This window comes from Epinephelus moara, chromosome 10, assembly GCF_006386435.1.
Source record: "Epinephelus moara isolate mb chromosome 10, YSFRI_EMoa_1.0, whole genome shotgun sequence".
In the NCBI taxonomy this organism is placed as follows: Eukaryota; Metazoa; Chordata; class Actinopteri; order Perciformes; family Serranidae; genus Epinephelus; species Epinephelus moara.
The window spans coordinates 30495199-30511307 of NC_065515.1; the positions used below are offsets into that span (position 1 = coordinate 30495199).

General features: G+C 40.2%; 1 protein-coding gene across 2 annotated transcripts in view; it reads left to right on the forward strand.

Moving 5' to 3' along the window:
* Nucleotides 1-16109, forward strand: part of hmcn1 (hemicentin 1) — a 99840-nt gene that overhangs the window by 9729 nt on the left and 74002 nt on the right. For both annotated transcript variants that reach the window (XM_050054963.1, XM_050054964.1), the window contains exons 2-4: nucleotides 10883-10953; nucleotides 14938-15096; nucleotides 15178-15300. In XM_050054963.1, coding sequence (XP_049910920.1) covers nucleotides 10883-10953; nucleotides 14938-15096; nucleotides 15178-15300 — 353 coding nt within the window. The remainder of the gene's footprint in view (nucleotides 1-10882; nucleotides 10954-14937; nucleotides 15097-15177; nucleotides 15301-16109) is intronic.

The window sequence follows — 16109 nt, forward strand, 5'->3', positions numbered from 1 at the left end:
ATAGTACCTGTGTGCAATGCATTGTGGTTGATGCATTTAGCCTCCTCACAATTACCTTTTGCAGATATGCTCTTTTCCCTTTTTTTCGTCTTCTCTTGAAGCATTTGGTGAAAGGCTGCACAGTTGGTGACGTGTCCATGTGTCTGCACCAGAGTGAAGGGCATAAACATAGAAGCAAGGGATAGAGATGAAACAACAAGGATTTTGATTGGCATGGAGGCCTGTGTGGATTTTAATTGTGGCAAATGTGTCTGAACCAGACAAGTGTTGTAGGAATCTCAATTATAGGCTGCAAGGCTGAAGGTCAGGCTGTTGGTGCCCTCTGCCCCCTCCCTCTGAGGGGTCTGTGTTGGGGGAAGTCATGTATCATGAAGACCACCTTGGACCAGCGTTTTCCAACATTTTCTACAAAACAACACTTTCTGTGTTCCAAAAATCCCTGGGCACACTGTAAAGCACTTAATATACATATGTTTAACTGAGCTCATTCCCTACAAATATAGGATCATTCTATGTGAATCCTGAGCTTGTTTTGATGAACCTGGTATTCTGTGTCAAACTGATACAGCCCAGATGCCATAAGAGAATGTTGGCATTGTATGCTTCAGTAATCCACAGATACGGTACATTTGTACTGTATGTATTTTAGCAATGTTCATAAAGTGACAGTTCTGATTACATGTATATGAATGGTACCTAGATACCTAGGTGAGATGGCTGCCAAGCTGCAGACCGCTGTTTGAGACCAACAAACAACCAAACTGGTTGTTTTTTAGCAAGACAATCGCAACATATCCAGCTGTGACTGTGTCACCAAAACTGGGTGTTTTAAGCCAAAATCTTATACTCACCATGACCAAGTGTTTTTTGTGTCTAAACACAATCGCACATGAATCACAGCATTGTTGAAACATAAAGAAAATTAAAATTTTAATCACTGAAACAGAAAAAAGGCTTGGACATACTTTCTGCATTGAATGTCCGCAGAGAGCTGCAGAATGGATCATGGGCAGTTGGCACATGTTGGCACTTGCTAGGCCTACTGTCCATGCAGTGACAAAAAAATAGGCTGCATGGGGACGTCAGCACAGGGGTCTGTGCGGACCCTTGTGGTTGATGATTATCATAGACCAAAACGGACCAAACTGGACCCTCAAGGACACGCGGACGCAGAATTGGACGTAAGAGTAGAACAGACGTTTCCCATTCAAATCAACATTGCAGGGTAGTCAGAGCAACGGCCATTTTTATATGTACTGTTGTCATTGCAACCGTTGTAGCAGGCCAGTTTACATGTATACAAACTGACTTCCGCCAAGTTGCGAACTCACTGAGGTGAGGCTTTGCAGTAACGATCAAACCAGTAGAGAAGTATGTTTTCAAATAAGCAATCCGTTACTTTTAAAATATTATTTTAGCTGTTATTTCTCTTTTTCTGTAGTTGCCATTAATTGTATGTTTGCTGAAACATATAAACTGAAACTGTAGTTGCCTCAGAAGTACAAGGGAGAGCTAACTCAGTTAGATGTGACTCAATTAAGGGTTTATTTCGACTAAACCAGAGGTGGTGATTTTTGGACCAGTGGACTAACTCACTATATGACTAACAAAACAACCTAAGACGGTTTTGCTGACTTTTGTTTGGTTTCTGTTGAGTTTGAATGAAGTGTGTTTTACAATGAGTTAACAACGCAAATAAGCTGATACTGGTCTTTCGCCTAGTCCACGTAGAAGTGCCCCAATTTCTTAATCCTTGCGCAGCTGTTCGTCAGCAGTTGCCTGGCCTTTCACACCAGTAGAACATTTCTCTGCGCTGGTCAGCAAGCGATTCTGCTCTCTGCTCTGTTTAAATCACATGTAAAGCTCTCTGTCTGTTTGTGTCTCTGTGTGTATGTGTGTGTGTGTGTGTGTGTGTGTGTGTGTGATTGTGCTTGTGTGTGTGTTTGATTTCGCACGTGTGTGTATTCGTAAGTGAATATGTGGCTTTGCTTGTCTCTCTCGCTCTCTGTTTAGACACAACTGACAAATATTTGGAAGCACTGGGTGCATATTCTATTATTTATCAGTCAGATCATTTATATCATATTGAACATTTCCTTTATATCATTCAAAAGAGATTATCAGTGTGTCGCGGAAAAAATTGACCAGACACAGAATTTATTGCTGCAGACTAGAAGCAGGCCTGGGTGCTTGGCGCTCAGCACTGGGCACCATACTGGGTCCAGTGTGAACGGCCCAATCGGTTACCATGGTCCCAGAAGCAAGCAGGCAGCAGTCCATGGGAAATCGGGGCACTTCGCAGTGCTTCCGCATCCAGTGTGAACACGGTGTTGGTTTGGTGAGAGAAGGAAACTTGGAGCGGTGTATGGCTGTATTTTTCTGTTGAATAATGAATAAAGGTGTAAAAATAGATTGAAACAGATTTCTCAAACTAGTGAATGTGACACACTCTACGACCCTACTGATGTGTGTTTTCACACCTAACAAAAATTTTAATTTTCTTATGTACTAGTCAAATGACCACGGTAAATAGTTCAATGTCTGTTCTACTCATTCTATTTCTATGGTTTCAGTAGATCTGTGTACAAATATTACATATTTGTGGTTTGCAGAAATGCACAATGCCAACATTTGTTCTGGTGATTGGGTTGTCTGATGACAAGCACATGCTGAGCTCACACGTCTTGAAAACCACAAAAGGCTGAAATAATCTACTTTTCCATACAACCATTTCGAACTTTAATTTTTGATTTTCACAACACACCTGGGCGTTTCTGAAGGCGCTCTGTGGCACACTGGTTGGAAATCACTGCCTCAGACATCTGAGTGTGCATCTGTGTGTGGTCGGCGGTGCTGATCCGCTCAGCACGCACAATTAGAATTTCCATAGTAAAACAAAAGAGGCACATAAAACAGAAAACACCACCCAATCACTTGTGTGAGTGCCCCGGGATTATACCATCACTCATAAAATACTTGGTCACGAGCTTTACAGTATTGTGGTTGTAAAATTGAGGTTGTTGCCATTTATTTTAAAGCCTTGTGCTTAATTTTTTGAGGCAAATTAATGCAGTTAAAAGGCCACATTTAATTGTAGTCAAAGTAATTTTTTTCCTGAGGATGAATCATAGAGTCAACCTCAGCCAAGTGTCAGGGTTTTGGCCTTATTTATACAATGGAGACCATATGTAGAAACGTCACAATGTACTCTGTGTGTTTACTGCGTGTGCCAGTTTATTCCCTTTCAATGAGAGGCATTTAGAGACCTAATACTACCTGAAGCCTCTCTAAGCCACAGCTTTGTCTTTTTTATCCTCTTCTCCAGCCCTTCCTCTCATCTTTATTATGTTGTCAAGGCAATGCACTGAGCATCTGTCTTACCTCTTTGCTGTTATGCATTATGGGTAAGGGAGATGTTACGCAACACAACCAACCAGGGGTCGGGTCAGTTTTGTAAGCAGTTTGGTCTTGAAAGATGTTGTTACCATAAAAAAAAGTGTCACCTGCATTTATGACCATGATTTGTTTGTTTTTGGGTTTTACAATTTTCAGAGGTGGAGATGACAAAGACGTTTGGAAGATTTATCACAGCTTGACCCAGAAACCCAGAAAATGGTGCCTTTACGTAACAAAGTAGAGAGGTGCTGAGTGGAGAATTGATAACACAGCCCTGACAGCAAGGATCATAAATCAGACCAGAAGTCTTTAAATTTTACGCATCATTGTCTTTGTGTTCACCATTTGCTTTTAGACATCTGAGGCAATGTCACCAGCAACAAATCATATTATACATAAGCCACCTAAGTGGTGGTTGCAAATAGGTGATGACTGTATAAATTTGAAGGAATCTAAAAATATACCTTGATTGCCTGACTCAAGGTTTGTTCAAAGATGTTGAAGAGAGATAACTCAAAAGATGAGCATGTTTTATAACATTGTCAATTGACTTAGAGTGCTTCAGTAAGGCTTCTTTTGTCAGAGAAGTCAGTTGAGTACAGAAGAGAGGCAAAGGTATCTGCTGAATTGGGGATGTCTCCTATGTGAAACATCTGCTATGGCATACTTGGCTCAAAATTCTAAATCCTCTGTGTTTTTTTGTACAGTACAGTGAACTTAACTTAAATAGATCTTAAAAGTAAACACATATAGCCAAATAAGATGAATAAAACAACACTCAATAGTTCGGAAAACTCAAATAAACTTCTGAAATGGGATGAAAAGGTAAGCTAATGTGCTTTAGACTCTGTCCAGACCATTCACAGAGTTCAAAGCACGGTGGACAATCTGTAAAGGACAAAAGTCAGCCTTGAAGAAAGGGTCAGGCAGGGTCTCAGAAAATGATATCTCATTCCTCCTTGGGGTGCTTTTCTTTGAATACCGTAGAGGAGCATCTCGTCTCTACTCCAGTTACCAAGTCAGTTTTATTTATACAGCGCAAAGTCACAGAATTTGCTTTGAAGGATTTCACAACCTATTTATTATACGGCAAGCTTTACATGTAAGGCATTTGTTTTGAACACATGCTATGTGTTGTAACGTCAGCCTGGACAAGTAATGTGACGAAATAATTAAATAATCTTAACATCTTCCTTGTTGCAAACAGGCATAATGTATATAGAGTTTGGAAACAAGTGACACTTGTTGCCAAATAGAACTTGATCCCGTTTTAAACTATGAATTATTCACTTGCTTTTGCCTTCTTCTTCCATTCACATTTGTCTGCATTCTTCTCTTGTGGCTGATATTCAGACACAAAGTCTAGGCGGTTGCCCAGCCGCACAGGCAAGATTACACTCAACTCTCTCTTTTATGTTTTTCTTTGTAGGAATTCGTAACTCCACACGTCACATTCAGTGACATAGAGCTTGTGGTGAGAATGATACAAAATGCTTTGACTGCCAACATGTGATAATGTTTATATGGATCCTCAAGAAAAGACATCTTTGTTTGGTCCATCGTGATCGTTGCCTCTGACACCACCCTTTCCCAGACCAGATGTAAAGGGAGGACAAAAAAATATGCAGTAACAAGTTGAAATCATCATTTAATTCCTTAGCTTTACAGCCTATTATGCATTTATGACGTCTAGATAACTTTTATGAAGATCAAGTGCCATAATAGTGTGCAGATGTTGACGGTTATGTTGCAATCTTTGGTCGACCACATTTCATCAGATAACTTTAGGAAATGACTGCTGTTAGGGACATTTTAAGGATGGTGGCGGTTTGTACATATGCCCAGGTCAAAACAGTTCATACAGTATAATATGATTTTATAAAGTTGGTTAACATCAGCTTGAACTTTAACAAGTTGAGCGTATGTCGGCAAAAACACAGAACAGTTTATCATTAGATATTTCACTTTTCAGGTCATTATATACAACTGATTCGCCAATTCTTTTTGACTCATATTCAATTGAATACAATCCAAAGACTAGTTATTTAATGTTCGGATTGATAAACTTTATTGTTTTTTGTAAATATACCCTTGTTCTGAATTTGATGCCTGCAACATGTTACAAAAAGTTTGACAGTGACATAAAAGATAGCAGACAGAACATGAAGCTATGTTTTACTATTGTTAATCCCTACAGCAGCATTTATTTGCTTAGCATTTCATTGTCTTATTACTTTTAACACACCCGCATATTAATATGCACACACTTTGGGCAGGGGATTTCATTTCCTGAATGGTCACCATGTTTCTTCAGTTGCATGCACACCACAGAACCACACATCTCCATAAATGACAATCATACAACATGCACACGTGATGCACACTTACTAAAGACTTAGCCTCAGGTTGCATCCTCTTCTACGTCTGCCTCCAGCCACAGTTATCAAATCAGATGGATGACTGGTGCAGGGCCCAGAGCCGTCGTCTGTCTCTTGAGCATGCTTCTCATCAGGCCATGCATCTGGGAGGGATTACATGCCTGTGTGTGTGTGTGTGTGTGTGTGTGCATCATTTGGGTGTCACTATATGTTTATGTACAAATGGCTGTGTGTGATCATTTGAACTCATGAGTGCCATTATTAGTGATCTATGGTTTTGTGGCGCATCATCATGAGACACATCCAATTGCGTCAAGTGAAGTGAAACAAGAGAGGCAGAGGTTAGCTGCCTGGTGGTCCTGCTTTCTCTCTCTGTTGGTTGCGGGGAGAAGTTTCCATCACAAGTTCACTTTGTCGTGGTTTGAAATCAAGCCTGTCGTCAGCTCCGTCGCTCCGGGCTAAACCTCAGTCATTAGATAGCAGCTGGTGAAGTCAGACAATAGGGACACACTGTAAGAAAGGACAGACAGAAAATGTAGTGAAGAAACTGAGGGGCAAAACAGGAAGAAAGAAGAGTAGAGGCAAGATTGAGCGTGGTGATGAGCTTTGAATCCAATCTAGAGAAAAGAGTAAAAGGAGATTTTTCGAATACAGTCAGTTTATATTAAGCAAAAACTGTGATCTATTTAGGTTGACAGTTATAAGAACATTGGCAGCTTTAATGCATTAGAGAATATACCTGACAGTAGGTCTGACAGGAAATGGAAATACTGTATGTAAACTTTACCCTGTTGATGTTTGAAACAGTCTTTGCTCCTTAAATGACCTTTTTACTATGCCACATTTGGATATTTTATTTGGTGAAACCTTCTCAAACTTCAAACTATTAGAAGGTGAAAATACTCGTAAAATGTGAATGAGATGGTCTCAATGTGGTGAAAGAACACATTTTTTGATCTGGCACCATTACAAAAGTCTTTATCGTTCTGTAGCGGTGAGGACATGGTTGTGTCACTGTCAACACCAGAGATGAGTGCAGGACTTTGTTTGAAATAAATGGAGATTATTACCACGTGAGGTCTTAATTATGCTTTTAATAGGCAACACATATGCACTTGGTAAAAAAGCAGGATTTAATTTTTTTACAAGGCAGTAATTTCCTGTTTGGGAAAATCTTTCAGGCTGATTTCATCACTGTGTCTGAGTAAGGCTGGCCAATTTGAGCTAATTTAATTAGGGATTTATAAGTCTTCTTATAAGAAGAATTGAAAGGACCAGAAAGGAATAAAAACTTAACAATGAATTTTAAAGTTTATAGTTAAAAAATAATGGGATAGGGGAGCTTGCAATTATGAAAGAAAGAATGTTAACAATTACGTAGTGCACATTGTTGTGTGTATGCAGTGTACTCAGACCTATGGTATTTAGTTTTGTTGCACATCCCAAGAGAGACATAGCATCTGTGTGCACTCTGTTAAGAGTGATGGCTGCTCATAATTACAGACCACTATGTTAATCCACAGTATATTTGTGTGTGTTTGTATGTCAAGAGTGTAAATGGACTTGTGTGCCTCACCTCACATGTGTGTCTGCAAACAAATTTAGTGGTTTGTATGTAGTATGTATAGTGCTGGACACTTCCCTCACTGAAGCACTCTAATTGCACCGTTTGCTGTTTCACATGTGTTTTCTCAGTGGGGCTGATTAAGTGAATTATACCCCATAGCTGATGGTCAGGATGACAGCCACTCTTTTTCTGGCAGACTTTACCCTGAGTCAGCAGAATGACAAAAAGCAGCGTGTGTTTACGGCCTCTGTTGCTGTTAAGTGCTGTAACAGCAACATGTTGTGTAACCTGTTGGATTTTGTTGGACGGGGAAAGCCAAAGAACCTCCTTTACCTGAACATTATTTGAGCAAAAAAACGGATACCGGTAACATACAGGGGCTCATTAAATTAGTTTAATGGCTTAGTGGTAGAGCAGGAACCCCATGTATAAGGCTGTTGCCGCAGTGGCCCGGGCTCGACTCCAGCCTGTGGCCCTTTGCTGCATGTCTCTCCCTCTCTCTCTCTCCCCCTTTCACACTTCACTATCCTATCAACTAAAGGCAAAAAAATATCTTTAAAAAAAAAAAAAATTGGGCACACTTTGTTGATAAAAATTTTGATCCACAACTGACACAAATGTCTGTAAATAGGAAAAAGAATACAACTCATTGTGACTGTGCTGCTGCTGACATTGATGAACAGAAGGTTCAGTTTAAGGGTTCCTCAGGTCGCTGTTGATCTGTTTTCTGAAGCTTTGTGATTAGGCTTTTATAAACCAGAGTAATTGTGAGTTAGGAACATCTTGGTCTTTGCCTTCAGGAATGTAAAAGAAAAATAACCGTATATGTGATCGTTGCCACTGCTATATAAACTCTCTCCATTGTGGCAGAGGTCCTGGAGGCACAGAGCTCATAAAGAGCACAACTTTCCCAAATTGCTGCATCATATCATGGACACAACATTGGAGAAATGTCAGTACAATGTCACTTTCAATTGTCTGTCATATAGCAGCTTGTGAAGCTCCCCCGTCTCGTGTATTACTGCCAAAATTCAGAATTTTTTTGGTTGGAAGACATTAACGGCTGTGACCTTTCAGTGCATGGCCCTGGAATTCCTCGCTGCTGATGTTGTAAGGAAAGAGAAACTCACTCTGCATTGAATGCGTGAGTGATTCCCAGCAAATTAGTTTAAGCCCGAATGTCAGTGGAGGTGAAACTGAGTTTGCCATTGGACAGTTGCCCAGTTTGCTCCATCCCATTAGACTTTCTGTGCGTGTTTAAGCTCGCACGTTATTTGCAGATGCGTGCTTTTACAGCCAGCATTACGGATGAATGCTATAAATATATCAAGGTAGAATAATTTATTTTGATCATTTGTTTCAAGACTACTTTTGTCAACAACTTACACAACAGATAAAAAAAAACAGGATTAGATGCAGATCTTTATTTCGATTTTATAATTTTCCCTCTTTCATTGTTCCTTCTTGTCAGACTTTAGAGCATTCTTTCACCCTGAGTTCGTTCACTTGGCCATGTTTGTGCCACTTATGTGTTCCTTGTCATCACAGAGAAAGCATTAAAAGTATTTCCTGCGTGGCAGCCAGACGACTGCATTAAGTTTTCATTTAAATGTGTAGTCATGTAAGATGAGCTTCCATCCAGTCATGTCCTCAAACATGTTTTATTTATAACATTCAGGTGGTAAATGAGGAAAATAGATCTGTTCTGAGTTATAATGGAAATGAAGCTGTAATGATTTCTCTTGCCCTGACCATAACTCATAAGGTGCTCTTGGACAAGGCACTTAACCCTTGGCGGTTCTAGTGGACTTCTGAAACTGGAAAGCTTCGAGGCGTGAATGCTTGTAACTGACTTTGGTACTGGCGCTGAAAAGGAGTGCTAATGCTCGTTTCTAAATGTGGATAAATGCACATCTAAAGAGAAAATAATGACAACAGTGCCAGTGTTATCCTGATATGTCGAAGTCAAAGATTGTCACACAGTTTGGAGGGTTAGGTGTATGTCTTCTCATACATGAGTATTAGCTATGGTTTTCCACAGTGCTGGTGTAAAGACGGTGGCTGTGGTTATGGACACCGTAGCCAAAACAGTCTAAAGAATACTTACAACAGCCATGGGAACTTCTCCCATAAGAAAAGAGAGGTCAGCTTTTCCATCTCTGAGAAGTTTGGCTTGAGATCCATGTTCCGTTCAGAGCCGCCAGACACATTTCCATGTTAGTTTTAAAAAGCGTCTCTGATCGCCACAAATGTTCCTTCACTCCACCTTGAGGATTTAAAAGGATGCCAAAATCTGGGTCATTTGGAAAAAGGCTTCTTGCTTCTTTGTGTACTTTATTATAGAAATTGGAAGTGCTTGGGGAGTGCTTTTCAAGAAGAGGTGATGCTGGTTGCAAAGGAAAGAAAATGCTTCTGATTCCTCATTGTATACAGTGTAAAGTTATGTCAAACTCAACAACCTTTAAAGTTTTACTTCAAAAAAATCACTTGAGACAGAAGGAGAGTAGACAGCTCAATGATAAGTGTGCTTAAGGAGTCTCAGCACTGAATTTGGGCCCTGGCCGTTAAACAAGACTGTTGTAAAACAGTTCAAACTGTATCCCTTTTCAATAGTCAGGGATCCTTTGTAATTGCCCTCTCTTCAACAAGGGAAACCTTGTTTTCCAATCTGCTTGCATGTGCAAAACGGCAGTGTGTGTGTGTACCTACTTGTGTGTGTGCCTACTTGTGTGCACTTTTGCAGCCCCTCATCAGGCTCATTCCACAGCACAGCTGCAGTGGCTGAAGTCACAGTTTGACTCAAGAAGGGGCTTAGCAGCTCATTAATGGATAGAACAAAGTAAGCTGAGAAACAGCAGTGACTACCAACACTGGCGGAGGTACAGAGCACAAAAGATAGGCCCACTTCGTCCAAATCCTAAGCAGACATTGGCAAAAAAACATTCCAATAACTCAATGGAAAAGTCATTTGTCTTAAACAGAAGGAGAGCCGATAACACAAGGAATGGGAAGGAGGATTGTTACGATTAGTTGATTAATCAGTTATCACCTTTGTCTGCTCTGTCTTGCAGTATATCTGGTCTTAATTCTGGTTCATAACATGTAGATGATACCAGCTTTGGTGTATCAGTGAAGGAACAAACTGGAAGTTTTCCAGAGCTCATGTCTTATCAGTACAGACCTTCAAATTTTCATCATCATTATATCTGTCTTTAAAAACAATTTAAGACTATAATTCCAACTTTTGTCGTCATTCCTTTTATGTCTTTCCTTCACCATCTGTCAGTTTATAAGTATCTTTCTCACATTTCCCTCTTCCCCTCTCTCTGTTAGTTAAATATATCTTCTTTCCTGAAGTTTTTCCTCACTGTAGTTCATATTGTGACATTTTAATCTGGACATCCGTACACATCTGCCAAAAGCAATATTTGGCTGGGGACAAGAATTTCGGAAACAAAAATGCTTTCAGTTATTCATCTGATGTAGACTTCAGCCTGTGGCCTTATTAATCACAGAGCCTCTTTCTGTTGTTTCTTTTCAGAGATTGGACCTGTAACAATCACAACAGACCCCAAGAAGTTCCAGTATGAGCTGAGAGAGCTGTACGTTCAGGTGGGTTCAGAGATCGTGTTCATCGAACCGAGGAAACAGCAGCAGTAGCCTGGTTGTCATAGCAGTAGCATAAGGTCATCTGGCCTTGATAAAAGCTCCAGACTGTTGTCATACCAGACGTCTGGGTAGGAAAGTTTGTTAGCTGATTAAGACCAAACCTAATCGGTCAGTCTACACCGGATGATGAAAGAAGTTTCAAAGGATGATTTATATTTTGTTTATTTTTCTTTACTTTTATAATAGACTTGGAATTGCTGTTCTCAGTTTTAGTGTGTTTCAATCCTCATGTAATGGTAGTTAAGGGTTCAAACACTCTTGGCTTTTGATCATATGTTGACCTTACCGTAGCAAATTAAAAAACCTGTCTTCCCTCCATGTTTATTTGCCTTCCTGCACCATCACAAATAAATGTATAAACAAAAACATACAACGGCTAGACAGCTAAACAGACTTCTGCCAAGTTCACATTTTTGTGTAATCACTCGGAGAGAGAAAGGAAGTTGTGCAGAAACCCTGTTGTGTACTTCTTGAGCAAAGCAGAAAAACTGCAAAGCTGGCACCCCTCATGTCTAATGCCTTATTTCCACTGCATGGTTCGTCCTGACTCCACTCACTTTTGGTACCAGGTCCTTTTCTCTACTGCGGTTAGTAGACCCTCAGTGTGGGCAGGATACTCAGCTGGCAAAGCTGCCTATCAACATGACACTTGCTGAATCCTTTCGACAACCCAACAGAGGAGCGACTGTACTATATTAATTGTACGACATAGTGTGTGGTGTGCTTTTGTGGCCTGCCGTTTTTAATTATCTGGGTTGAATGGATATTGACAGTAGCTTGGCTATTCAGTGTGTCAGGTGTCGTATACATTAAGTGATAAATCTAGTGATGATTTTCTCTGACCAATCAGTGGTCTGCAGTGTTTCTACTTAAAACGGCTCAGCTTGCTTGACCAAGGTGGTACCAAAAAAAGTACTACGTACCAGGTACTATCCACAACCTTGGACAATGGAAAACCAAAAAAGAGCAAGTTGAGTTGAGTAGAGTCGTGCCGGTCCATGCAATGGACATGCAGTATGCGGTATGACAGGGAGACAGACAGGCACGGACAGAGACAAGTAGCATTCAGGGGTCTGTCCTTTGAAGAAAAAGATTTTGGCAACTGTCTGTGCATCCTTGGCATGTGCTACAGTTAATCTGGTGCACAAGCGTGTTGTGTGTAGAATGGAAGAGATCCAGTTTCCTCTCACTTGCTGCTTTATTCCTGAGTCTGTTTTTCCTCCCTCACCTCTTCACCTGCACAACCCCTGAAGAGGTTTTGGCCAGAGTGCATGGAAAACAGACTCTTTGGAATTGACATTTTTCTTGAGTTAAAATTCTCTTGACATGAACGCCATTGTGTGTAAGGATGAGGATGTTAGGCAACACTTCATATTTTTAAACCACAAGAACAAAAGTGCACAGAGAGGTTATCAGGCTTAGTGTTAGGGGCAGCGGGGGAGTGGGATTTTGTCCAGAGGGGAGATGATGGGGTTCAGGAGAGACAGAGGATTCCTGTCTCTTCACCTTCCAACCCCCCTTGGCCTAAAATCATGGGTCACTCCATTCCAGATGTTACTCTTGGGGGTGATGCATCCTAGCTAGCTGTTGAACCCCTCAGACAGACTGAAATGTGTCTGGAATGCTGCAGAGGACATTTGTCTCTGCCCCTTCCTGCAAGACAGAGAGGCAGAATAGCAGATGAGTCAAAGAGATTGAGCACTCACACCTATACATACTTCACACATTTCTTATTACTGTGTGTTGCACCTCTCCATATGATATGATAGATAAGATTATTTTTGCACCCCACTGGCTATTTTTAGCAACAACTCTTTAAAAACTACAAAGATTATTAGATGTTGACAATCTCCTGGATGTGGTACCACGAGAGATAAAGTTTAATATTTATGTATTACTAATTGGAAAGCCTGGCATCAAGGATGTTCACAGGTACTGCTAAAATACCAAGCATTCACTCTAATTCAATATTATTTAAAAATTGAAACTTGGAAATGTGTACAGTCATTACAAAGTTTTGTGGGTTTCCAAGAAAATCTTTATGGGCTTGTGCTCTTCTACATTAGCCTGGCAACCGGACGAATCTACAAGTTCATGTTTTATTTGCTCCTTCCATCTGGTCCCTCTCCTGTTCAGACAGATTTCCACTTGGCCAATCACAACTGTTTATTTAATATGGGGCATGTTTCAGACGATGACCAACAACTTGTGGAACCTTCTTGCTTAATGCAAAATATGCAATGACATAATTCTTGGCTACACTCTGGATACTCTATGGCAAGCATTAACCAAGCTTAGTAAAGAGGAGTGATTTTGAGGCATTTCAGAAACAACCAAGATGGCTTTAGCTGATGTGGAACTTTCTGTTGATGTACTATTTTCAAATTATGTTGGCAAAAATGGCAACGCGCGTTCACAGACATATTGATGCTACACCATCAAAGCCCATCAGCGCTACATCTAATTGGTTGAAGGTCTGTCCAATTGAGTCCACAGGTATTCTGATCTACAGCCATCAGTAACAGACCTTGGAAATCGAAAAATGAACTGAGAGGTTCCAGACTAACTCACATTTGCAATTTGGTCCGGCAATGTCAGACTACTAACACATGCCTTTTGGTTATGTTTAATTTATCCATGTGATCAAAGCCCTGAATCAACACTGCATTGCTAATTATATATCACATACACTCGACACACTGGCCACTCTGTTAGGGATATCTTCACAATTCATTGCAGTCCGATACAACTGTACTGCCATAAAGTCTACTTTTATAATGCATATAATGTTAAGTTATTGTTGACATTGTTGTTCTACAGACATACCTAATAAAATTGCCACCTTAGACTGCTTTCTATAACAAACACTAGAAAATAAATTTCCTAAATAAATCAGAGAGCTGTGTTGGTGGCTCTCAAGCTCACATAAGCCCCGTTTCCACCTTTCGAACCAAAAGTAACCCTTCAGACATGGTACTAAGGCAGGGTTGTTGTCACTCACTGCTCCATCAAGCACTTACTATATTTCCTTATTACCGGTGTCTGCACCTCATTTATCGTCCACAGAACAGGGTCGCATACCTACATTTTCACAACAAAAAAGATCAAGCAAGAGTGAGAGTCTCTCTTGATGGGATATTTAAAAATAGAGATTTTGTGCATCTAGTCCTTTTCAGGCAAGCACAGGGTTTTAGTGTTGCTGTAGTCCACAGGAATGATCCGCAATGCTTTTTTTCTCTCAATGAGGATTAGGATATGCAGTTTGCATAATATGGTTAAAAATAATTTTATATGTATATATATATGTATATATATTTTGAACACTTGAAGATTCACTCATTACTAAAAGTGTATGTCATCCAAAAGAGACAATAAAAACTTATGGAATGGTCAGAGTTGTCATATTGAAATTTAAGGCGTGTTGATGGATTCACGTTGTCACCTCATGCATTACAGGTAAATGTTCCACCTTAAAAGCTGCCATCAGTCAGCCCAGTGAATTAAGTTATTTTTTTCTCAGACTACAGCTGCTGCCAGAAGCAGCATAATATCCTTTCATTTTATAGTTATAGTTTACTAATATATGTAAAACTCTCCACGGTATGAACAGTGGTAACATAAGCCTCAAAACCAGCCACAACTCGGCCCTGAGCAAGAATGACCATCAGCCATTGACCAATCAATGGACTGCAGTATTCACAGCTCCACCTTTTAGTATCAGATCTGTGTGCTAGGTACCCCAACAGAGTGGGGACCAAAAAATGGGGATAGTAAGGAACAATTGCACTAGTACCATCCACAACTTTTCACAGTGGAAATGTGAAAATGTGTACGGAACTGAACTGTACCATACTGGACTGTTTGGTGGAAATGAGGCTATATATTAGCACTTACACCATTTGTTGATGATATCCTTCTCTTTCTCAGGGAGGTGGGGACTGTCCTGAGATGAGCATTGGTGCCATCAAGATTGCCTTGGAGATCTCTTTGCCGGGATCCTTTATTTATGTCTTCACCGATGCCCGCTCCAAAGATTACAAGCTGACCCATGAAGTTCTGCAGCTCATTCAGCAGAAGCAGTCACAGGTTTGGATATTACTGCAATATACATTATATTATACACAGGTTTACAATTAAAGAGATCACATTTTATATTTGTGTGTGTAGGTTGTGTTTGTGCTCACAGGGGACTGTGATGATAGGACTCACATTGGATACAAGGCTTATGAAGAGATCGCATCCACCAGCTCTGGGCAGGTCTTCCATCTAGACAAGAAACAGGTCAATGAGGTAAGAGCATTACTGGAAACAGAAATGTGGAGCTACACTTCTGTTCAAGAGCAGCTTTCTGGTAAAACACGTGCTTTGGTCACAGTATTCAGATCATTTCAGCATGGCCTGGGTTCTGCCCCTAAGCTGTGTAAATTAAATGGCAGTAGAAGGTTTTACAGCCTCTCTCGTGTCTTTTGCTGTGCCCATGTTCAGGTCTGGACTCCAGATCAAATGTGCAGGAAACATTTAATTGATTGATGCATACCATAGCTCTTTTTAACCTTTCCAAGAGGTGTAAATCAGCAGGCTTGGACCGGGCAGTGAGTCAAATCCTGCAGTTTGAATAGTATTGCTGTTTTACTACTGTAAGATAAGAGTCTTTGCTAGAGGAGGACAGGATTCTCGATTTTGAGCAATTTAATGTAAGACTGCATTTGTCATATAGAATCCTTGGCTCTTTGTCCGTCTTTTTAGTAATACTCCCATTTGTCTTTTTATTTATTTTACTCACCTTCTCTGTTTCTCTTGCTCTGTCTTTCTATTACATTTGCTTAGCAGCATCATTTTTACTAAAAAATAATTGAATTTAATTTAATTAGAAATGTCATTTTTTTTTAACTAGTTTATAGAAACCCTTGTAGCAAATATATTGACCATGGTTTGGTTTGTTGGTAGTGCTTATTGTAAAAATGCTTGTAGCTAGAGTTGGGTCGATGTCTGGTTTTGCTGAACTGGTCCAGTGCACAAGCTTAAACTGGTTTTATTTTATCTAAATCAGGTGAACCTGCATTTGTCATCATGACATGTTCTGGCAGATTAAAAAGTAT